General features: G+C 44.9%; 1 protein-coding gene and 1 long non-coding RNA gene across 2 annotated transcripts in view; one reads left to right on the top strand and one right to left on the bottom strand.

The window, feature by feature from the left end:
- LOC138665462 (protein sel-1 homolog 1-like) overlaps positions 1 to 10,297 on the bottom strand; it is a 48,368-nt gene extending 38,071 nt beyond the window's left edge. The window contains exons 1-2 of the mRNA XM_069752975.1: positions 9,808 to 10,297; positions 9,534 to 9,644 (exon numbers count right to left, since the gene is read on the bottom strand). Coding sequence (XP_069609076.1) covers positions 9,534 to 9,644; positions 9,808 to 9,922 — 226 coding nt within the window. The 5' untranslated portion in view covers positions 9,923 to 10,297. The remainder of the gene's footprint in view (positions 1 to 9,533; positions 9,645 to 9,807) is intronic.
- LOC138665463 (uncharacterized) overlaps positions 1 to 24,467 on the top strand; it is a 152,842-nt gene that overhangs the window by 22,877 nt on the left and 105,498 nt on the right. The gene's annotated exons all lie outside the window — the stretch shown is intronic.

The raw sequence follows: 24,467 nt of genomic DNA, 5'->3' as shown, positions 1-24,467 counted from the left end.
TACCTGGTTAAGTGGAAGGGTTATGGTCAGGAAGATAATTTCTGGGCCTTTGCCTCTGATGTTCATGCTGCCGATCTGGTTCGTGCCTTTCATTTGGCTCATCCTGGTCGGCCTGGGGGCTCTGGTGAGGGTTCGGTGACCCCTCCTCAAGGGGGGGGTACTGTTGTGAATTCTGTGGTCAAGCTCCCTCTTGTGGTCATGAGTGGTACTTCGGCTGGTTTTGTCCATGAGCTTCCTCTGGTGGATGTGAGTGGGGCTGCTGCTTCTGAGTTTCCTTCCTCAGTTACGAGGTTAAGTCGTTAGGTACTGCTCTATTTAACTCCACCTAGTTCTTTGTTCCTAGCCTCCAGTCAATGTTCCAGTATTGGTCTTGCCCTGTCTGCCCTGCATAAGCTAAGTTCTGCTTGTGTTACTTTTGTTTGCTATTTTTTCTGTCCAGCTTGCTATATTGGTTTGTCTTGCTTGCTGGAAGCTCTGGGACACAGAGGGAGCACCTCCGTACCGTTAGTCGGTGCTGAGGGTCTTTTTGCGTCCTCTGCGTGGTTGTTTGTAGGTTTTTGTGCTGACCGCAAAGCTATCTTTCCTATCCTCGGTCTATTCAGTAAGTCGGGCCTCACTTTGCTAAAATCTATTTCATCTCTGTGTTTGTATTTTCATCTTTACTCACAGTCATTATATGTGGGGGGCTGCCTTTTCCTTTGGGGAATTTCTCTGAGGCAAGGTAGGCTAATTTTTCTATCTTCAGGGCTAGCTAGTTTCTCAGGCTGTGCCCGAGGCGCCTAGGTCTGGTCAGGAGCGCTCCACGGCTACCTCTAGTATGGTGTGATAGGATTAGGGATTGCGGTCAGCAGAGTTCCCACGTCTCAGAGCTCGTCCTATGTTATTAGTAACTATCAGGTCATTTTCAGTGCTCTTAACCACCAGGTCCATTGTGGTTCTAAATCACCAGTTCATAACAGAGGCCATCAAGCATGCCCTGATAACAAAGTACCAGCTTACACCTGAGGTTTACCGTAGAAAGTTCCAGGACCTCCAACATGGCCCACACGACAGTTACAGCGATGTGACGCATGGGCTCGGGACCCACTTTGACCAGTGGACCCAAGGACTGTCAGTGATCACGTATGCAAAGCTGCGAGACCTGATGATCAAAGACCAGTTCCTACATCATTGGCCAGCTGAGGTGCGACAGTTCATGATGGACAGAAAGTCCAAAGACGTGGCTAAAGCAGCGGAGATTGCCGACGCCTGTGAGGTCAACCATAAACCAGAAGTGTGGAAGCCAGTCACCGCCAGCTGGAGAGGGGGTAAGCCTGCAACAAACCCCAGTACCCCTGTCAACTGACTCACCGGAGGCCTTATCCCCGATGCCAGCACCAGAAATACCACCGATCTTCGCAAGTGTTTTCCCTGCAATAGGACTGGCCATATCAGCGCCAACTGTCCGGAGAAGCAAAAGAACCCCCCAGCCAAGGCCCCAGGGCCTAATACAGCAGTTCTTTTGGTGGGTGGGGCGGTTGGGGGGCTATGACAACATGTAGCACGTCACCGTGGGGGGCCATGTCACTAAAGGCCTCAAGGAAACCGGGGCTGAATGAACCCTCATCCGACCCGAACTGGCAGCCCCTGAAGAGATTATTCCGGGGAAAACCCTGATTGTCACCGGGACTGGGGGCATCCGCTGTCCCCTGCCAATGGCCCGGGTGGTTATAGATTGGGGTGCCGGAAACAGGGTGAAGAAAGTGGGGTTGTCCGATAACTTGCCCACCGATGTTTTATTGGGGAGTGATTTGGGGCAGATGGTTGCATATTATGTCCCTGACCCCCCTCTCCAATTCAATGCTGATAATAACTATGTTAAATTACATGTGTTACTCAACATTGCTTTACCGTTTAATGATTTACCTGATAACCATTTTTCTGAAAATGCCACGGGTGATACTGATGATGAAAATGTGCATGTTTTAACTTCTAACCCCTTATCTCCTAATGATGAGGTGTCTATAGGTGCAGGAGTGCTCAGCCACATCACTATGCGGGGTGAAATGGCTGAGAAAAGCCTAATAAGAGCAAGCGATGGTGCTAAGGGAAATGGGGAGATGCATGGGAACCGTGAGGAAGGTGATGCCGTGCAACTGACCAGTGCCATAGAGGACGGTAACTGCCCCATAGTTAGCACTGCTCCTGAGGTGATGGGGGTGGATGGGAAGGTAGTACCCATAGCAGCGCCGGCTGATGGGTCTGTGGAAATCCCTGGGGAGACAGCCTACGTAGCTGCTGTCACCCACAGTCAGAGTGCCCGGAACACAGATAACGTTCTGTCTTCTGGATCCTCCTCAGTCACAGGCGTGACTGAACCAGAAATGGACCCAGAGCAGGTCCCAGAGGGTTCACATGGGAAAGGGACCCTGACGTCACTTCTGGCTGCCTCCAGCCAGGAGTTCCAGGCTGCTCTGCACTCAGATGCGAGCCTGGAGAATTTGAGACACCTCGTCGAGATGCCCACCTCTGTGACTGATAAGGAAAGGGTGTTGTGGGAACGAGGGAGGTTGTACCGGGAGACAGTACCTGGAAAATCCCAAAAGGTTGAGGGAAAGACAGCTGATCGTCCTGGGTGAGTTGTTGCAGATTGCCCATGAGATCCCACTTGCTGGATCTTGGGGATCAGCAAAACTAAGGCCCGGCTGTCTCAACACTTCTATTGGCCCAAGATGGGGACAGATGTGACAAACTACTGCTACTCCTGTATCACCTGCCAAAGAGTGGGCCTCCTCTTAAGGCTCTCCTGACCGCTTTGCCAGTGATATAGGAGCCTTTCAAGAGGATTGTGGTGGACATTGTGGGCCCGCTGGCCATTCCCGGGAGCTCTGGAAAGCAATACATCCTCACTGAGGTACACTATGCTACCCAGTACCCAGAGGCAGTGGCTGTGTCCTCCACTAGGGCGGATAAGATGGCGGATGCACTGTTGGCCATCTTTTCACGGGAAGGATTTCCCAAGGAGATGCTTACTGACCAAGGGACCCAATTCATGTCTCGTCTAATGGAGGCTCTCTGTAAGAAGATGCTGGTGAAGCATCTGGTATCGAGTGCGTATCACCTACAGACCAATGGTTTGTGTGAGAGCTTCAACGGTACTCTCAAACAGATGCTATGCATGCTGGTTGAGACCCAAGGATGCGACTGGGAGCGGTATCAACCACACCTGCTATTCACTCACTGAGAAGTTCTGAAGGCCTCGACGGGGTTCTCCCCTTTGAGCTCCTGTACAGCAGGCGAGTCCGGGGACCCCTTAGGTTGGTAAGGGAATCCTGGGAAGAGGAGCCAAACCCTTCTGAAGTATCCATCCTGGAGTATGTCATGCGCTTCTGTGACAAAATGCAGACCTTGACACAGTTGGTGCATGACAACATGACGCAGGTTCAGGCTGACCAGAAGCACTGGTACGAACAGAACGCCCGGGAGCGGACCTAACAGATTGGTCAAAAGGTGTGGGTGCTGGTCCCCGTACCAAAGGATAAGCTTCAGGCAGCATGGGAAGGCCTGTACATTGTCCACCAATAGCTCAACCCAGTCACCTACGTGGTCACGCTTGACCACGCTCAGGGTAGGCGAAAGGCCTTTCATGTCAATATGATGAAGGCTCATCACAAAAGTGCAGCCTGCATCCTATCAGTCTTCAACCTGCCCAAAGTCAGGGAGGAAGACCCCCTCCTGCGCATGCTGGCCCAAGCCAAGGCCGGTGGGTCCTTTCAAAATGTTAATGTAAGCGCCTTGTTAACTGAACCCCCGCGGTCGCAGCTGCGAACCAGGCTGAAACCCTTCCGGGCTGTGTTCTCCAACCAATCTGGAATGACCCAATTAGCACGAGGTGGACACCGGGAATCATGCAATCAATACGGCAAACTCACTATCGGATCTCCGACGAGGCGCAGCAGGTTATGCGCCAGGAGATCGATAAGATGTTACAGCTGGGGGTGATTCAATAATCCAAAAGCGCGTGGGCCTCACCTGTAGTCCTCATGGCAAAGAAGGATCGGACCACCCGGTTCTGTGTGGACTACAAGGGGCTCAATTCCATCACAGCCTCTGACATGCACCCAATGCCACGCATCGAGGAGTTGCTTGAGCAGTTAGCTGGTGCAAAATTTCTGTCCATTATGGGGGATACTGGCAGATTCCCCTGAGCCCCGAGGCGCAGGAGAAGTCCGCCTTTATCAAACCCTTTGGACTGTATGAGTGCACAGTCATGCCATTCGGTATGAAGAATGCCCCTGCCACTTTCCAGCGGATGGTTAACCACCTGCTTCAGGGACTGGAGAAGTACACGGTGACTTAGATGACATTGCTGTCTTCATTTCCTCCTGGGAGGAACACCTGCAACATCTCCAGGAGGTGCTCAGGTGAATTTACCAAGCAGGCCTGACCATCAAGTCGGGAGAGTGCCAGATGGGCATGAGAGAGGTTCACTACCTGGGGCATCGGGTAGGCGGGGGCTCCATGAGGCCAGAGCCTGGGAAAGTGGACACAATCGTGTCCTGGCCCACCCCCAGGACCTAGTAACAGGTGATGTCCTTCCTTGGCACTGCAGCATATTATAGGCCCTTTGTACAAAACTATAGTAGCCTGGCAAAACCCTTGACAGACCTCACCAGAAAGAGGCTACCCCAAACAGTCGACTGGATGGACAGGTGTGAGGTGGCTTTCCAGGCTTTGAAAACAGCCCTGTGCAACTCTCCCATGTTAAAGGCAGTCAACAGCTGTCAGCCGTTCCATTTACAGACCGACACCAGCGAGTTTGGCCTCGGTGCTGTGCTCAGCCAGGTCGACTCAGGGAACCAAGAGCACCCCATGTTGTACCTGAGCCAGAAGCTTCTGCAGAGGGAAGTGGCCTATTCCACCATAGAGAAGGAGTGCCTGGCCATGGTCTGGGCCCTGCAACATTTGCAGCCCTACCTGTACGGTCGCACCTTCACTGTGGTGACCGACCCCAACCTCTGCGCTGGCTACAATCCGTGTCTGGTATCAACGGAAGATTGCTGCGCTGGAGCCTTGCCCTCCAACAGTACAACTTTACAGTCAGACACACAACGGTCAGCGAGCATGGCAATGCAGACGGGTTGTCCCGCCGGTGCAAACCTACCGATGTGTGCATGGAGGAGTACCGAGAGGTGCAGTCCAAAAGAGGAGGTGTCAGGCATGTGATGTATTTGATTGCCTATTATCACGCACACTGAGCTCTGCTACATCCATTAGATCTGAGTACAGACACACGCTGTGGGCTTTCCGACCCCCTTCCTCCCAGCTCTCTCTCCCTGCTGACAATACAGTCATACATGAAACTCCAGTGTATGACTCTGTTCCCCCTCCCTCAAGAATGCAGGGGTTAGCAGAAAACTAGTTATTTTGTTTGCAGCCATGTGTTTGCTGATTTGTGTGAAAGTTATTCATGATGAATAATTCGACCCCAGGTGATGACAGAGATATGAAAGTTACATATTTGGGATGTGCAACAATAGGGCTACACACACTTCTTCTTCATACGCCCCAGAAGAAGAAGTAATCGAAACGTGCGTTGGGATATAGCGTGGGTCTCGTGTGGTTTTACCAAGGTAATTATACTTTGATAATCATGCTTTTAGGTTAACATTATGTCATACATAGTGAGCAATGATTATATGCACTGAGCATTGTATTGGAGTTTCTTTATAGGCCACTGTGCCCTGGATTCTATCCATATGTCAATGGTGGTATCATTAGAAACATCACTAAAGGCATGCTGCTTGTTTTACAATATATGTTATTTATTATGTGTGGAACCACATATGATCTGTATTAGATAGGAGGCATTACTACAATAATTTTTTTGTATTTAAATAAGTTTTAATTTTTGATATAAATAAAATATATTTTTTTAAAACAAAACATTCTGTAGCCTGTCCAGTCTGTGGGAGGTTTTTCGTGGTGGATTATACACTATGGGACTGCATTATACTCTATGTAATTTATCGAGCTGCATTATACTCCATGTGACTTGCATTATACTCTTTGGAGCTGCAGTATACTCTTTTGTGAGCAGGATTATACTCTATGGGGGCTGCATTATACTCTATGGGGGGCAGCATTATACGCTATGGGGGCTGAATTACACTTTTTGAGGCTGCATTATATTCTATTGGGTTGTTTTATACTCTATGGAGCTGTATTATACTCTATATGGCTGCATTATACTATAAGGGGCTGCATTATACTTTATGGGGGTGCAACATACTCTATGGGGGGCTACATTATACTCTATGGGAGCTGCATTATACTCTATGGGGGCTGCATTATACTCTGCATTATATTCTTTGGGGCTGCATTACACTATATGTACTCTATGTGGCTGCATTATACTGTATGTACTCTATGGGTGCTGCATTTTATTCTATGGGGCTGCATTATACTTTATGGGGGATGCAAAATACTCTATGGTTCTGCATTATTCTCGATGAGAGTTGTATTATACTATTTGTGGCTGCATTGTTATCTTTGGGGGCTGCACTATTCTCTATGGGGGTTGCACTATACTCTATGGGGCGGCATTATAATCTATGGGGCTGCAACATACTATACATAATCTATGAGAGCTGCATTGCACTATACATACACTATAGAGGCTGCATTATACTTTTTGGGGATGCATTATACTATACATACTATATGTTGGCTGCATCATACTTTGTGGTGCCTGCATTATACTCTATGGGGCTGCATTACACTATATGTACTTTATTGGGCTGCATTTTACTCTATGGGGCTGCATTATATGCTCTGGGGCTGAATAATACTGTGGGGCTGCATTATACACTATGGGGCTGCATTATATTATATGTACTCTTTGGGGCTGCATTTTACTTTGACAGCTGCATTACACTCTATGGGGGCTACATTATACTATAGGAAACTGCATTCTACCATATTGAGGCTGCATTCTGCCATAATGAGGCTGCATTACACTCTATGGGGCTGCATTATACTCTACGGGGCCTGGGTTATACTCTTGGGGGCTGCATTATACTATACATACTCTATGGGGGCTGCATTATACTTTACAGAAGCTGCATTAAACTCTAAGGGGCTGAATTATACTATATGTACCCTATGGGGGCTGCATTATACTCTATGGGGACTGCATTATACTCCATTGGGGTTGCATTATACTCTATGAGGCCTACAGTATACTCTATGAGAGCTGCATTGTTAGCTATGAGGGCTGCATTATACTCTATGCAGGCTGCATTATACCATATCGGGCCTGCATTATACTTTTTGGGGCTGCATTATACTATAAATACTCTATGGGGGCTGCATTATGCTCTATGGAGGCTGCATTATAACATATCGAGCCTGCATTATACTTTTTGGGACTGCATTATACTATATGTACTCTATGGGGGCTGAATTATACTCTATGGGGGCTGCATTATACTCTATGGGGCTGCATTATGCTATATGTACTCTATGTGTCTATTATAGTCTATGGGGTTGCATTATACTCTATGTACTCTATAGAGCTGCATTATACTCCATGTGAGTTGCATTTTACTATATGGGGGCTGCATTTCACTATTTGAGGCTGCATTATACCATATGGATATGGGAGCTGCATTATACTCTATGGGGCTGTTTTATTCTCTATTGGGCTGTATTATACTCTATGAGGCTGGATTATAATCTATGGGGGATGCACTATACTCTATGGGGACTGCATTATACTCTATGGGGTCTGCATTTCACTATTTGAGGCTGCATTATACCATATGGGAGCTGCATTATACTCAATGGGGCTGTTTTATTCTCTGTTGAGCTGTATTATACTCTATGAGGCTGCATTATACTCTTTGGGGGTTGCATTATACTCAAAATCGTGGTCAAGTAACAGTCCAGGGTCCAAATGCCAGGAGGATATGACAAAATAATGGGATAAGACAACTAGATAATCAGGGTCCAAGTCCTAGGTCAATTACCTGAGGTCAGAGATCATCAAGAGCAAAAGGGACAACACACATGAGTAGTCAAAACAAATCCTAGGTCCGGCAATAAGATCAGGGAATTAGACACACCTCACAGAACAAAGAGGCACACAGCCAGTTAAATAGCCTGGAATAATTCTTAACAAGAGTCACCTGTAGGAAGCTCAGCACATCCTGGCCCTGATTGGGCGACTTGACTGTCACTTATCACACTGACTGCTCATCACGCCCAAGCCTCAGATTGGACAGCAGAGCGGTCTATCATGATACTGACAACTCGGCATACCCCTGCCCCAGATTGGATGGCTGAGCTGCCACTTACCACACTGAGAGGGGTAATCATGACAGCCTCATATTGTCATAGAGGGCTGAGTGTTGGATCATACTGTTTGTAGGGGACTGTGTGTGGGCTCATACTTTATATAGGGGCTGTGTGGAGTTCATGCTGCACAGTTCTGGCAAAAATTAAGAGACCACTGCAAAATTTTCAGTTTGTTTGATTTTTCTCTGTACAGGTATATTTTTGAGTACAATGTAAATTTTTCATTTATTCTATAAACTACTGACAACATGTCTCCGAACTTCCAAACAATAAATTTTGTATTTTTTCTGAAAAGGAGAAGTGGTCAAAATTACAAAAAAACAGTGCTTTCAGACCTCAAATAATGCAAAGAAAACAAGTTCATAATCATTTAGAAACAACAATACTAATGTTTTAACTCAGGAAGAGAAATCAATATTTTGTGGAATAACCATGATTTTTAATCACAGCTTTCATGCGTCTTGGCATGCTTTCCACCAGTCTTTCACATTGCAGTTCTTCTTTGTTTGATGGCTTGTGACTATCCATCTTCCTCTTGATTACATTCCAGTGGTTTTCAATGGGGTTCAGGTCTGGAGATTGGGAAGCCCATGACAGGGTTTTGATGTGGTGGTCTCTTAATGCTTGCCAGAGCTGTATATAGGGGGGTGTCGGCATGCTTAATTCTGCTCAATATTAAGTGATACAATTAATATTATTATAAAATAATTAACAGGTTTATATTAATATTGAGCAGAATTAATTTTAGTCTATTGGTTCAGTCCTCCACAAAAGTCATGGTCTCGCATATGGCCCCTCTGGAATATGAATTGCCCACCCCTGATTTACACAGTACCTGTAGAGATCAGGTCTGAGAGCAGGACTGGCTATCATTACAACTCACAAGAGAAAGCATGTTCTTCTGACCTTCTGGGAGCGTGTTCTTTCGTCTGCATAACGTCTCCTACTCATGATTGGTCAACGTCATGTTGGGGAAAAAGTACACCCTCCCAGAGAAAAATCTCTAGTGATGCCAGCTTAGACTTATCATAATTTGTAACCTAAACTTTACAACATAATATTTCAGCAATGAAGAGGAGAATAAAAAATGAAAACTGCGTTTTATTAAGCTCTGCAGCCAATATTCCAGGATGTTTCCAGTTTAACATTGTTACACTGGGGAAATGTCCTTTGTAATAAATAATGCAGAAACTCACCCATCCACTGAAACTTCATGCAGAACCCAACAAGACAGACACACAGTACGGCAAATCCAAGGCACAGTATCACCACAAGATGAAGATTGGAAGTACTTGAGGTGGTGGTATCTAAAAATGACATTATATAAAAGCTTCTAATATGGAGATGGCATGAATATTGAGTTTTCTTTTAACCAAATGGAAATGTGTGGCAAAATAACACTACAAAATAAAAATAGTGGTGGACTGTGTTTATAAATTGATGCAGCCATCATTCAGCCAGGATTCATACCTGTTGTATCGCAAAAGATCCAGTGTCCATCTGTATCATAGTTTGGAGTTGTTGAGCACCATAGCTGGTTATCAGATCTTCCCTCTTTGGTGCAAGACTTGAATTGATTGTTCATGAAAATAAAAGGGAAATTGCATTGTGCTATTATGAGTCTTCCTTCAGCACCTATAAGGAAATATTAGACTTGACAAACAGGCCCCATGAATATTGCATATTCCATGTACGAAAAAAGTTACGAGGCAAGCTGCTATTTACATAGCCTATTATGTTTAGCTCATAAAGGCAGGAACCCTTAGGTGTCACCAGGTTGTAAAGAATCTCCTATGACATACCTTGTGCAGGCATGTACTACGGAGGACAGAGAATGAACTTCAATCCAATATTGCAGCCAGCATGCAGCCAGCGGGTAAGGAAAGGGTGAATCAAACACCCAAAAACCCCGCCTCCATGGCTGAAGACTGTTCCCTCCAAATTCAGGTGACAGTGTCCCTTTAAGCATTGCAAACTGTGAACCTACTTTTTGCTTAATTCTTACTTCTCTGGGCTTTCATTTTACATGGTGACAGGATACACAGGTTATGTACATATTATAATTGTGCTGGACTGACTCAGTGTATCTCTGCATGTTAATCCTCCTTACTTATGATATACATTTTTGTGTTATTTATCTTTTAACCCCTTAAGCCCCAAGCGTGGTTTGCACGTTAATGACCGGGCCAATTTTTACAATTCTGACCACTGTCCCTTTATGAGGTTATAACTCTGGAATGCTTCAACGGATCTTAGCGATTCTGACAATGTTTTCTCGTGACATATTGTACTTCATGATTGTGGTAAAATTTATTCGATATGACTTGCGTTTTTTTGTAAAAAAAAAAACAGAAATTTGGCAAAAATTTAGAAAATTTTGCAATTTTCCAACTTTGAATTTTTATGCCCTTAAATCACAGGGATATGTCACACAAAATAAGTAATAAATACTTAATAAGTAACATTTCCCACATGTCTACTTTACATCAGCACAATTTTGGAACCCAAATTTGTTTTTGTTAGGGAGTTATAAGGGTTAAAAATTGACCAGCAATTTCTCATTTTTACAACACCAATATTTTTTAGTGACCACATCATATTTGAAGAAATTTTGAGGGGTCTATATGATAGAAAATAACCAAGTGTGGCACCATTCTAAAAACTGCACCCCTCAAGGTGCTCAAAACCACATTGAAGAAGTTTATTAACCCTTCAGGTGTTTTCCAAGAATTTTTGGAATGTTTAAAAAAATTAACATTTAACTTTTTTTCACAAAAAAATTACTTCAACTCCAGTTTGTTTTATTTTACCAAGGGTAACAGGAGAAAATGGACCCCAAAAGTTGTTGTACAATTTGTTCTGAGTACGCTGATACCCTATATGTGGGGGTAAACTACTGTTTGGGCGCATGGCAGAGCTCAGTAGGGAAGGAGTGCCGTTTGACTTTTCAATGCAAAATTGACTGGAATTGAGATGGGACGCCATGTTGCGGTTGGAGAGCCCCTGATGTGCCTAAACATTGAAACTCCCCACAAGTGACACCATTTTGGAAAGTAGACCCCCTAAGGAACTTATCTAGATGTGTGTTGAGCACTTTAACCCACCAAGTGCTTCACAGAAGTTTATAATGCAGAGCCGTAAAATAAAAAATCATATTTTTTCACAAATATGATATTTTTGCCCCCAATTTTTTATTTTCCCAAGGGTAAGAAAAGAAATTGGACCCCAAAAATTGTTGTGCCATTTGTTCTGAGTACGCCGATACCCCACATATGGGGGTAAACCACTGTTTGGGGACATGGCAGAGCTCGGAAGGGAAGGAGCGCTGTTTGACTTTTCAATGCAAAATTGACTGGAATTGAGATGGGACACTGTTGTGAATTCCGCTCTTGGGCTCCCTCCGGTGGTTGTAAGTGGCACTTTTGTGAGTTCTGCTCTTGGGCTTCCTCCGGTGGTTTTAAGTGGAATGGCTGCTCCTTGGATTTAGCAGTCTGCAGCTGCTTCCACTGATTGTCTTTCTGCTCGGCTATTTATGCCTGGCTCTTCCCTTCAGCCAGTGCCACTTGTCTATAGTTCCTCGTTGGATTCACATCTTTGCTTGGATTTCCCTGATATCCTGACCAGTTCAGCAAAGATAAGTCCTTGCTTTGCTCTTTTCTGTCCACATGTTGTGGACTTATTCGTTCTGTGCATTCTATGTTTTGTCCAGCTTGTCAGTATGGATTAATTCAGTTAAGCTGGAAGCTCTGGAAAGCAGATTTACCCTCCACACCTTTAGTCAGGTGTGGAGATTTTTGTCAACTCTGTGTGGATTTTTGTAGTTTTCAATACTGACCGCACAGTATTCTATGCTGTCCTATCTATCTAGCTAGACTGGCCTCCTGTGCTACATCCTGGTTTCATTCTGTGTATGTCTTTTCCCTCTCCACTCACAGTCATTACTTGTGGGAGGCTATCTATCCTTTGGGGATTTTCTCTGAGGCAAGATAGTTTTCCTGATTCTATCTTTAGGGGTAGTTAATTCTAAAGTTCAAAAACTTGGATCTGTCCCCAAAAAACAAATCAGGAGTAGGAATTTTAGGCTCCAAAGCCGGAGTCTGGACAACATAATCTTGGATACTCTGTACTCTTGCAGCAAGTTGATCCACACGAGAAAACAAACCCTGAACATCCATGCCAGAGCATAAATCCTGAACCACCCAGAGATCAAGAGGAAAAAAAAGACAAAACAGAGCACAGAAAAAAAAATGGCTCAGAATTTTTTTTTCCTTCTTTTGAGATGCATTTAATTCATTTTTGGCCACTTGTACTGTTATGAACTGGTGGTTTAGGAGCAACATGGGACGAGCTCTGAAGGAGGTGGTACCTGTACTGACCGCAGTCCCTAAGCTCAACACAACACTAGAAGTAGCCGTGGGATGCTCCTGTCACTCCCTAGGCACCTCGTCACAGCCTGAGAATTAATTACCCCTAAAGATAGAAACAGGAAAATGATCTTGCCTCAGAGAAAATCCCCAAAGGATAGATAGCCCCCCACAAGTAATGACTGTGAGTGGAGAGGGAAAAGACATAAACAGAATGAAACCAGGATGTAGCACAGGAGGCCAGTCTAGCTAGATAGATAGGACAGGATAGAATACTGTGCGGTCAGTATTAAAAACTACAAAAATCCACACAGAGTTTACAAAAATCTCCACACCTGACTAAAGGTGTGGAGGGTAAATCTGCTTCCCAGAGCTTCCAGCTTAACTGAATTAATCCATACTGACAAGCTGGACAAAACATAGAATGCACAGAATGAATAAGTCCACAACATGTGGACAGAAAAGAGCAAAGCAAGGACTTATCTTTGCTGAACTGGTCAGGATATCAGGGAAATCCAAGCAAAGATGTGAATCCAACCAGGAACCATAGACAAGTGGCACTGGCTGAAGGGAATAGCCAGGCATAAATAGCCGAGCAGAAAGACAATCAGTGGAAGCAGCTGCAGACTGCTAAATCCAAGGAGCAGCCATTCCACTTAAAACCACCAGAGGGAGCCCAAGAGCAGAACTCACAAAAGTGCCACTTACAACCACCGGAGGGAGCCCAAGAGCGGAATTCACAACAGGACACCATGTCATGTTTGGAGAGCCCCTGATGAGCCTAAACATTGAAACCCCCACAAGTGACACCATTTTGGAAAGTAGACCCCCTAAGGAACTTATCTAGATGTGTTTTGACAGCTTTGAACCCCCAAGTGTTTCAGTACAGTTTATAATGCAGAGCTGTGAAAATAAAAATTCTTTTTTTTTTCACAAAAATTATTTTTTAGCCCCCAGTTTTGTATTTTCCCTAGGGTAACAGGAGAAATTTGACCCAAAAAGTTGTTATCCAATTTGTCCTGAGCACGCTGATTGTTATGATCTGGTGATTAAGGAGCGACATGCGACTAGCTCTGAGCAGGTGGTAACTATACTGACCGCAGTCCCTAAGCTCGACACAACACTAGAAGTAGCCGTGGAATGCTCCTAACTCTGCCTAGGCATCTCGTCACAGTCTAAGAGCTAACTACCCCTAAAGAAGAAGCAGGAAAACTATCTTGCCTCAGAGAAAATCCCCAAAGGATAGATTAGCCCCCCACAAGTAATGACTGTGAGAGGAGAAGGAAATGACATACGTAGTATGAAACAAGATTAAGCACAGGAGGCCACTTCTAGCTAGATAGAAATAGTACAGGACAGAACGCTGTGCGGTCAGTAATAAAAACTAGAAAAAGTCCACTGCATAGGAATGCAAAAATCTCCACACCTGACTAAAGGTGTGGAGGGCAAACTCTGCTGCCCAGAGCTTCCAGCCTAGCTGAATAGATCCATACTGATAAGCTGGACAAATGACCAAAACATAGAAAGTGCTGAACAACAAAGTCCACAACAAGTGAACTGCAAAAGGACAAGCAAGGACTTAGCTTTTGCTGAACTGGTCAGAGTGTCAGGAAAATCCTAAGAGCAATGACTCCAGGCAGGAACAATTGACAACTGGCATTGAATGAGGGATAAGGCCAGAGTAATATAGCCGAGCCAGGAAGACGATCAGTGAAAACAGCTGCTGAAGCTAAATCCAAGAAGCAGCCATACCACTCAAAACCACAGGAGGGAGCCCAAGAGCAGAACTCACAACAGCTGATACCCCATATGTGGGGGACCACCGTTTGGGTGCATGGCAGAGCTCGGAAAGGAAGGAGTACCATTTGGAATGCAGACTTAAATGGATTGGACTGCAGGCGTCACGTTGCATTTGCAGAACCCCTGATGCACCTAAACAGTAGAATCCCCCCAGAAGTGACACCATTTTGGAAACTAGACCCCCCAAGGAACTTATCTAGATGTGTTGTGAGAACTTTGAACCCAAAAGTGTTTCACTACAGTTTATAACGCAGAGCCGTGAAAATAAAAAATCACTTTGTTTCCACAAAAATTATTTTTTAGCCCCCAGTTTTGTATTTTTCCAAGGGTAACAGGAGAAATTGGACCCCAAAAGTTGCTTTCCAATTTGTCCTGAGTACGCTGATACCCCATATGTGGGGGGAACCACCGTTTGGGCGCATGGCAGAGCTCAGAAGGGAAGGAGTGCCATTTGGAATGCAGACTTAGATGGATTGGTCTGCAGGCGTCATGTTGCATTTGCAGAGCCCCTGATGCACCTAAACAGTAGAAACCCCCCACAAGTGACACCATTTTGGAAACTAGACCCCCAAAGAAACTTATCTAGATGTGTGGTGAGCACTTTAACCCACCAAGTGCTTCACAGAAGTTTATAATGCAGAGCCGTAAAAATAAAAAATCATATTTTTTCACAAATATGATATTTTCACCCCAAATTTTTTATTTTGCCAAGGGTAAGAGAAGAAATTGGACCCTAAAAGTTGTTGTGCCATTTGTTCTGAGTACGCTGATACCCCACATGTGGGGGTAAACCACTGTTTGGGCGCATGGCAGAGCTCGGAAGGGAAGGAGCGCCGTTTGACTTTGCAATGCAAAATTGACTGGAATTGAGATAGGACACCATGTCATGTTTGGAGAGCCCCTGATGGGCCTAAACATTGAAATCCCTCAAAAGTGACACCATTTTGGAAAGTAGACCCCCTAAGGAACTTATCTAGATGTGTTTTGACAGCTTTGAACCCCAAGTGTTTCACTACAGTTTATAATGCAGAGCCGTGAAAATAAAAATTCTTTTTTTTTTCACAAAAATTATTTTTTAGCTCCCAGTTTTGTATTTTCCCTAGGGTAACAGGAGAAATTCGACCCAAAAAGTTGTTATCCAATTTGTCCTGAGTACGCTGATACCCCATATGTGGGGGGGACCACCATTTGGGCGCATGGCAGAGCTCGGAAAGGAAGGAGCACCATTTGGAATGCAGACTTAGATGGCTTGGTCTGCAGGCGTCACGTTGCATTTGCAGAGCCCCTGATGCATCTAAACAGTAGAAATCCCCCAGAAGTGACCACATATTGGAAACTATACCCCCCAAGGAACTTATCTAGATGTGTTGTGAGAACTTTGAACCCCCAAGTGTTTCACTACAGTTTATAACGCAGAGCCGTGAAAATTAAAAATCATTTTTTTCCACAAAAATTATTTTTTAGCCCCCAGTTTTGTATTTTTCCAAGGGTAACAGGAGAAATTTGACCCCAAAAGTTGTTGTCCAATTTGTCCTGAGTACGCTGATACCCCATATGTGGGGGGAACCACCGTTTGGGCGCTTGGCAGAGCTCAGAAGGGAAGGAGTGCCATTTGGAATGCAGACTTAGATGGATTGGTCTGCAGGTATCGCGTTGCATTTGCAGAGCCCATGATGCACCTAAACAGTAGAAATCCCCCAGATGTGACACCATTTTGGAAACTAGACCCCCTCAAGGAACTTATCTAGATGTGTTTTGACAGCTTTGAACCCTCAAGTGTTTCACTACAGTTTATAACGCAGTTGTGAAAATAAAAATTATTTTTTTTCCCACAAAAATGTTTTTATTAGCCCCCCCAAATTTTTATTTTCCCAAGGGTAACAAGAGAAATTGGACTCCAATAGTTGTCCAATTTGTCCGGAGTATGCTTATACCCCATATGTTGGGGTAAACCCCTGTTTGGGCACACTGGAGAGCTCGGAAGGGAAGGAGCACTGTTTTACTTCTTCAACGCAGAATTGGCTGGAATTGAGATCAGATGCCATGACGCTTTTGGAGAGCCCTGATGTGCCTAAACAGTGGAAACCACCAATTCTAACTGAAACCCTATCACAAACACACCCCTAACCCTAATCCCAACCATATCCCTAACCACACCCCTAACCCTGACACACCCCTAACCCTAATCCCAACCGTAAATGTAATCCAAACCCTAACCCTAACTTTAGCCCCAACCCTAACTTTAGCCCCAACCCTAACCCTAACTTTAGCCCCAACCCTAACCCTAACTTTAGCCCCAACCCTAACCCTAACTTTAGCCCCAACCCTAACTGTAGTCCTAACCTTAACTTTAGCCCCAACCCTAACCCTAGCCCCAGCCCTAACCCTAACTTTAGCCCCAGCCCTAACCTTTACTTTATTCACAACCCTAACTGTAGCCCTAACCCTACCCCCAACCCTAACCCTACCCCCAACCCTAACCCTAGCCCCAACCCTATCCCTAACCCCATCCCTAACCCCAACCCTAACCCCAACCCTAACCTTAGCCCTAACCCTAGCCCCAACCCTAACCCTAACTCTAGCCCTAACCCTAGCCCTAACCCTAGCGCTAGCCCTAACCCTAATGGGAAAATGGAAATAAATACATTTAAAAAAAAAAATTATGTTTCCCTAACTAAGGGGGTGATGAAGGGGGGTTTGATTTACTTTTATAGCTTTTTTTAGCGGATTTTTATGATTGGCAGCTGTCATACACTAAAAGACGCTTTTTATTGCAAAAAATATTTTTTGTGTTACCACATTTTGAGACCTATAATTTTTCCATATTTCGGTCCACAGAGTCATGTAAGGTCTTGTTTTTTGCGGGACGAGTTGACATTTTTATTGGCAACATTTTCGGGCATGTGACGTTTTTTGATCGCTTTTTATTCCGATTTTTGTGAGGCAGAATGACCAAAAACCAGCTTTCATGAATTTCTTTTGGGGGGGGGGCGTTTATACTGTTCCACGTTTGGTAAAATGGATAAAGCAGTTTCATTCTTTGGGTCAGTACGATTACAGCGATACCTCATTTATATCATTTTTTTTATGTTTTGGCACTTTTATACGATAAAAACTATTTTATAGAAAAAATAATTATTTTTGCATCGCTTTATTCTGAGGAATGTAACTTTTTATTTTTTTGCTGATGATGCTGTATGGCGGCTCATTTTTTGCGGGACAAGATGATGTTTTCAGCGGTGCCATGGTTATTTATATCTGTCTTTTTGATTGCATGTTATTCCACTTTTTGTTTGGCGGTATGATAATAAAGCGGTTTTTTGTCTCATTTTTTTTACGGTGTTCACTGAAGGGGTTAACTAGTGGAACAGTTTTATAGGTCGGGTCGTTACGGACGCGGCAATACTAAATTTTTTTTTTTTTTACAGATCTAAAAAATTTTTGTTACTTTTTTACTTTGTCCGAGGGGGGAGATCACTGTATAGTGACAGATCGCTGATCTGACACTTGGAAGAGAACTGTGTCAGATCAGCCATCTGGCGTGCCCTGCTCCTGGCTTACCAGCACCTGCTCTGAGCAGGCGCTTGGTAAGCCACCTCCCTGCAGGACCCGGAAGAAGCCCCCCGGCCATTTTGGATCCGGGGCCTGCAGGTAGGAGACACTCGGTACAAGGTGAGCACATTGCCTTCTACCGATCGTCTCACGGAAGCCTGCAGGGAGCCCCCTCCCTGCGTGATGCTTCCCTATGCCCCTGGATCATGTTTGATCGCAGTGTACCAGGGGTTAATGTGCCAGGAGCAGTCCATGACCGCTCCTGGCACATAGTGCCGGATGTCAGCTGCGATAGTCAGCTGACACCTGGCCGCGATCGGCCGCACTCCCCCCATGAGCGCAGCCGATCGCATATGACGTACTATCCCGTCCCTGGGAATTAAGTCCCAGGTCACCTCGACAGGATAGTATGTCATATGGGATTAAGGGGTTAAAGAAACATTCTTGTTTTAACACTATTGGTTGTTTATGGCTACTCCACTGTTCCTCTCTCATATGCATGCCTTTGGAGTGCTCCACCGCATGATGTTGTGGTATTGTTATTTTATGGGGGGACACTGGAGTTCAATCCCTTATCCTTTAATGAATATGTGCTTTTGGAATATCCCTTTATTACACCATGTTCCAAATTATTATGCAAATTATACTTTTCTCGGATTTTCCTAAATAGTAGATGCAAATGACAGTCAGTCTAATAAAAGTCATCACCCGTTAGATTATACATCGAACTTTATTGAAGAAACCTCCCAATAATAACAGTATAATCTCCAAAATAAATAAAAACTCTAAATGCACTGTTTCAAATTATTAGGCACAGTAGAATTTGTGAACATTTGATATGTTTTAAAGAACTGAAAATGCTCATTTGTGCAATTTGCAGCATTAGGAGGTCACATTCACTGAACAAAAAAAGCTATTTGACTCCAAAACATCCTAACAGGCAAAGTTACATGTTAACATAGGACCCCTTCTTTGATATCACCTTCACAATTCTTGCATCCATTGAGCTTGTGAGTTTTTGGAGAGTTTCTGCTTGTATTTCTTTGCATAAAGTCAGAATAGCCTCCGAGAGCTGCTGTTTTGATGTGAACTGCCTCCCACCCTCATAGATCGCTTGCTTGATGATACTCCAAAGGTTGTCTATAGGGTTGAGGTCAGGGGAAGATGGTGGCCACACCATGAGTTTATCTCCTTTTATGCCCATAGCAGCCAATGACTCAGAGGGAGCAGCATAAGATGGTGCATTGTCATGCATGAAGATGATTTTGCTCCTGCAGGCACGCTTCTGCTTTTTATACCATGGAAGAAAGTTGTCAGTCAGAAACTCTATATACTTTGCAAAGATCATTTTCACATCTTCAGGAACCTTAAAGGACCCTACCAGCTGTTTCCCCATGATTCCGGCCCAAAGCAAGACTCCACCTCCTTGCTGACATCGCAGCCTTGTTGGGACATGGTGGCCATCCACCAACCATCCACTACTCCATCCATCTGGACCATCCAGGGTTGCTCGACACTCATCAGTAAACAAGACTGTTTGAAAATTAGTCTTCATGTATGTCTTGGCCCACTGCAACCATTTCTGCTTGTGAACACTGTTCAAGGGTGGCCAAATAGTAAGTTTATGCACTACAGCAAGCCTTTGAAGGATCCTACACCTTGAGGATCGAGGGACTCCAGAGGCACCAGCAGTTTCAAATAACTGTTTGCTGCTTTGTAATGGTATTTTGGCAGCTGCTCTCTAAATCCAATGAATTTGTCTGGCAGAAACCTTCCTCATTATGTCTTTATCTGCATGAACTCTGTCTGGGCTCTGTTTCAGTCACATATCTCTTCACAGTATGATGATCACTCTTAAGTTTCCGTGAAATATCTAATGTTTTCATACCTTGTCCAAGGCTTTGCACTATTTAACGCTTTTCAGCAGCAGAGAGATCCTTTTTATTTCCCATATTGCTTGAAACCTGTGGCCTGCTAAATAACGTGGAACATAATTTTTAAGTAGTTTTCCTTTAATTAGAATCACCTGGAAAACTAATTTTCACATGTGTTTGAGATTGATTTCAGTGATCCATTGAGCCCTGAGACACAATACCATCCACGAGTTATTTAAAAAACAAAACAATTAAATCTTTATGATACTTAAATCCAATTTGCATAATATTTCGGAACATGGTGTATTATATGCTAGACTAGCAGGTGCACGGCTGTGAATTGTAAGGAGCTTAATAAAAAAATTCAACATGTTGCGTTTGCCAGACCCCGCCGCATCCAGCCGCACACCTCCAAATGACGCATGCGTATGCATCCGCAAGCGAACGCATGCAAAAACATCTCAATGCGTACACAATGTTAAAGATATGTACGCATGACGCATGTGGATCGATGCAGATCGTACGCTGCTCACACAGACACAAATGTGAACCCGGCCTAAGACAAATGTTGGGGACAATATTAAATTAGTAGGGAAGAGAGTGTAGAATGTAAGCCCGCAAGGGCAGGGTCCTCGCCCCTCTGTATCAGTCCGTCATTGTTAGTTTGTTTACTGTATGTGATATTTGTAACTTGTATGTAACCCCTTCTCATGTACAGCACCATGGAATCAATGGTGCTATATAAATAAATAATAATAATAATAATAATAAAGAGTGTGACAAATAGAAGCTGCATTGATGATTTAGAATCATTCAGCAATAGAGGGGTTAAAGTGTGTACTGAGACAGGGAGTGGTCAGCACAGCCCCAGTGGATTCTAGGAAAGTTGTTATGCCAGTGATCTGCAGGAAAAAGCAGTGTATGAGGCCAGTCTCACACGTCCAGATAATTCCGGTACCGGAAAAATCGGTACCGGAATTATTCGTTTCCGTGTGCCCGTGCGTTTCTGTGGCACATCAGTGTGGCACACGTGCGGCACACGTGTGCCGCCCGTGTGCCGATTGGGTACCACACGGAGCGTGCAGGAGACAGCGCTACAGTAAGCGCTGTCCCCCCTACATGGTACTGAAGCTGCCATTCATATCTTCTCTGCAGCAGCGTTTGCTGTAGAGAAGATATGATAAATCCTTTTTTTTTTGTTTCTCGTGTTTAAAATAAAGATCCCTGTCCCCAACCCCCTCCCACCCCCTGTACGCCCGCCCACTGTTATGAAAATACTCACCCGGCTCCCTCGCAGTGTCCTGTCCTTGCCGCACCTTCTCCTGTATGAGCGGTCACGTGGGGCCGCCCATTACAGTCATGAATATGCGGCTCCACCCCTAGGGGAGGTGGAGCCGCATATTCATGACTCTAATCGGCGGCACCATGTGACCGCATACAGGAGAAGCTGCGGCCAGGACAGGACACTGAGAGGGAGCCGGGTGAGTCCTGCACGGCACACGGACTGCACACGGACAACGTCCGTGTGCGGTACGTGTTTTACACGGACCCATTGACTTTAATGGGTCCGTGTAATCCGTGCGCTCCCACGAACACTGACATGTCTCCGTGTTTTGCACACGGACACACGGTCCGTGAAAACACGCTGACATGTGCAGAGACACATTGATTTCAATGTGTCTACGTGAGTCAGTGTCTCCAGTACGTGAGGAAACTGTCACCTCACGTACCGGAGCCACTGACGTGTGAAACCGGCCTGAGAGAGTCTCCTGTCACAATGAACAGCTGTCAAGACCAGTTCTTTCAGGGAAGTGACTGCTAGAAGCATAGAAGCAGTCAGGACACCCAGGAACAATCTTTATTGCTTCAAGATAAGAGTGTGAGAGACTAAAGGTACCGTCACACTGGACGATATCGCTAGCGATCCGTGACGTTGCAGCGTCCTGGCTAGCGATATTGTCCAGTGTGACACGCAGCAGCGATCAGGCCCCTGCTGTGATATCGCTGGTCGGGGCAGAAAGGCCAGAACTTTATTTCGTCGCTGGCTCTCCCGCTGACATCGCTGAATCGGCGTGTGTGACGCCGATTCAGCGATGTCTTCGCTGGTAACCAGGGTAAACATCGGGTTACTAAGCGCAGGGCCGCGCTTAGTAACCCGATGTTTACCCTGGTTACCATCGTTAAAGTAAAAAAAACAACCACTACATACTTACCTACCGCTGTCTGTCCCCGGCGCTGTGCTTCTCTGCTCTGGCTGTGAGCGCCGGGCAGCCGGAAAGCAGAGCGGTGACGTCACCGCTCTGCTTTCCGGCCGCTGTGCTCACAGTCAGTACAGAGAAGCACAGCGCCAGGGACAGACAGCGGTAGGTAAGTATGTAGTGGTTGTTTTTTTTACTTTAACGATGGTAACCAGGGTAAACATCGGGTTACTAATCGCGGCCCTGCGCTTAGTAACCCGATGTTTACCCTGGTTACCGGCATCGTTGGTCGCTGGAGAGCGGTCTGTGTGACAGCTCTCCAGCGACCAAACAGCGACGCTGCAGCGATCCGGATCGTTGTCGGTATCGCTGCAGCGTCGCTTAGTGTGACGGTACCTTAAAGGTACCATCACCCTCAGCGACGCTGCAGCGATATAGACAACGAGCCAATTGCTGCAGCGTCGCTGTTTAGGTCGCTGTAGAGACGTCAAACAGAGCAACTCCAGAACGATGCAGGAGCGATCCAGTGACGTAACGGCGACTCACTTATCGTTCTCGCTGATTGTTCGCACCATGTAAAACATTGCTGGCATCATTGCTTTTGCTGTCTAACATGACGATACACGCCGACCTGACGACGAAATAAAGTTCTGGATTTCTAGCTCCAACCAGCGATGGCACAGCGGGATCCTGATCGCTGCTGCGTGTCAAACTCAACGAGATCGCTATCCAGGACGCTGCAACGTCACGGATTGTTGTCGTTCTCGTTGTAAAGTTACTGAGTCTGAAGGTACCTTAAGATTCTTCCCCCCTCCCCCTCACTGCATGACAAAGGTAGAGAACTTCTCTGTGTAAAGACACTGTGTGTGAAGAGATTTTGTCTGTGAAGAGACTTTCATATACAGTCATGGCAAAAAGTATTGACACCCCTGCAATTCTGTCAGATAATACTCAGTTTCTTCCTGAAAATGATTGCAAACACAAATTCTTTGGTATTATTATCTTCATTTAATTTGTCTTAAATGAAAAAAACACAAAAGAGAATGAAGCAAAAAGCAAAACATTGATCATTTCACACAAAACTCCAAAAATGGTCCAGACAAAAGTATTGGCACCCTCAGCCTAATACTTGGTTGCACAACCTTTAGCCAAAATAACTGTGACCAACCGCTTCCGGTAACCATCAATGAGTTTCTTACAATGCTCTGCTGGAATTTTAGACGATTCTTCTTTGGCAAACTGCTCCAGGTCCCTGATATTTGAAGGGTGCCTTCTCCAAACTGCCATTTTTAGATCTCTCCACAGGTGTTCTATGGGATTCAGGTCTGGACTCAATGCTGGCCACCTTAGAAGTCTCCAGTGCTTTCTCTCAAACCATTTTCTAGTGCTTTTTGAAGTGTGTTTTGGGTCATTGTCCTGCTGGAAGACCCATGATCTCTGAGGGAGACCCAGCTTTCTCACACTGGGCCCTACATTATGCTGCAAAATTTGTTGGTAGTCTTCAGACTTCATGCCATGCACATGGTCAAGCAGTCCAGTGCCAGAGGCAGCAAAGCAACCCCAAAACATCAGGGAACCTCCGCCATGTTTGACTGTAGGGACCGTGTTCTTTTCTTTGAATGCCTCCTTTTTTCTCCTGTAAACTCTATGTTGATGCTTTTGCTCAAAAAGCTCTACTTTTGTCTCATCTGACCAGAGAACATTCTTCCAAAACGTTTTAGGCTTTTTCAGGTAAGTTTTGGCAAACTACAGCCTAGCTTTTTTATGTCTCGGGGTAAGAAGTGGGGTCTTCCTGGGTCTCCTACTATACAGTCCCTTTTCATTCAGACGCCAACGGATAGTATTGGTTGACACTGTTGTACCCTCGGACTGCAGGGCAGCTTGAACTTGTTTGGATGTTAGTCGACGTTCTTTATCCACCATCCGCACAATCTTGCGTTGAAATCTCTTGTCAATTTTTCTTTTCCATCCACATCTAGGGAGGTTAGCCACAGTGCCATGGGCTTTGAACTTCTTGATGACACGGACAAGGACAATTATTTTTGTGTTTTTTCATTTAAGACAAATTAAATGAAGATAATAATACCAAATAATTTGTGTTTGCAATCATTTTCAGGAAGAAAATGAGTATTATCTGACAGAATTGCAGGGGTGTCAATACTTTTGGCCATGACTGTATGTTTGCAGGAAGCATTATATAAAGAGAAGTGATTTTGTGTGATGGAAAGAAGCTAGATTAAAACCTTATAATCAACCTCTGCCTGGAAAATGTTACCTCACATGATTGTGAAAGATTCTGGTTAATAGTTGCCCTGAGTAAAATCCCTTAAAGATTTCAAAGA

The sequence above is a fragment of the Ranitomeya imitator genome, chromosome 2, assembly GCF_032444005.1.
Source record: "Ranitomeya imitator isolate aRanImi1 chromosome 2, aRanImi1.pri, whole genome shotgun sequence".
Lineage (NCBI taxonomy): Eukaryota > Metazoa > Chordata > Amphibia > Anura > Dendrobatidae > Ranitomeya > Ranitomeya imitator.
Note: the sequence above shows the minus strand (reverse complement) of the source record. Positions and strands in the feature narration are given on the sequence as shown.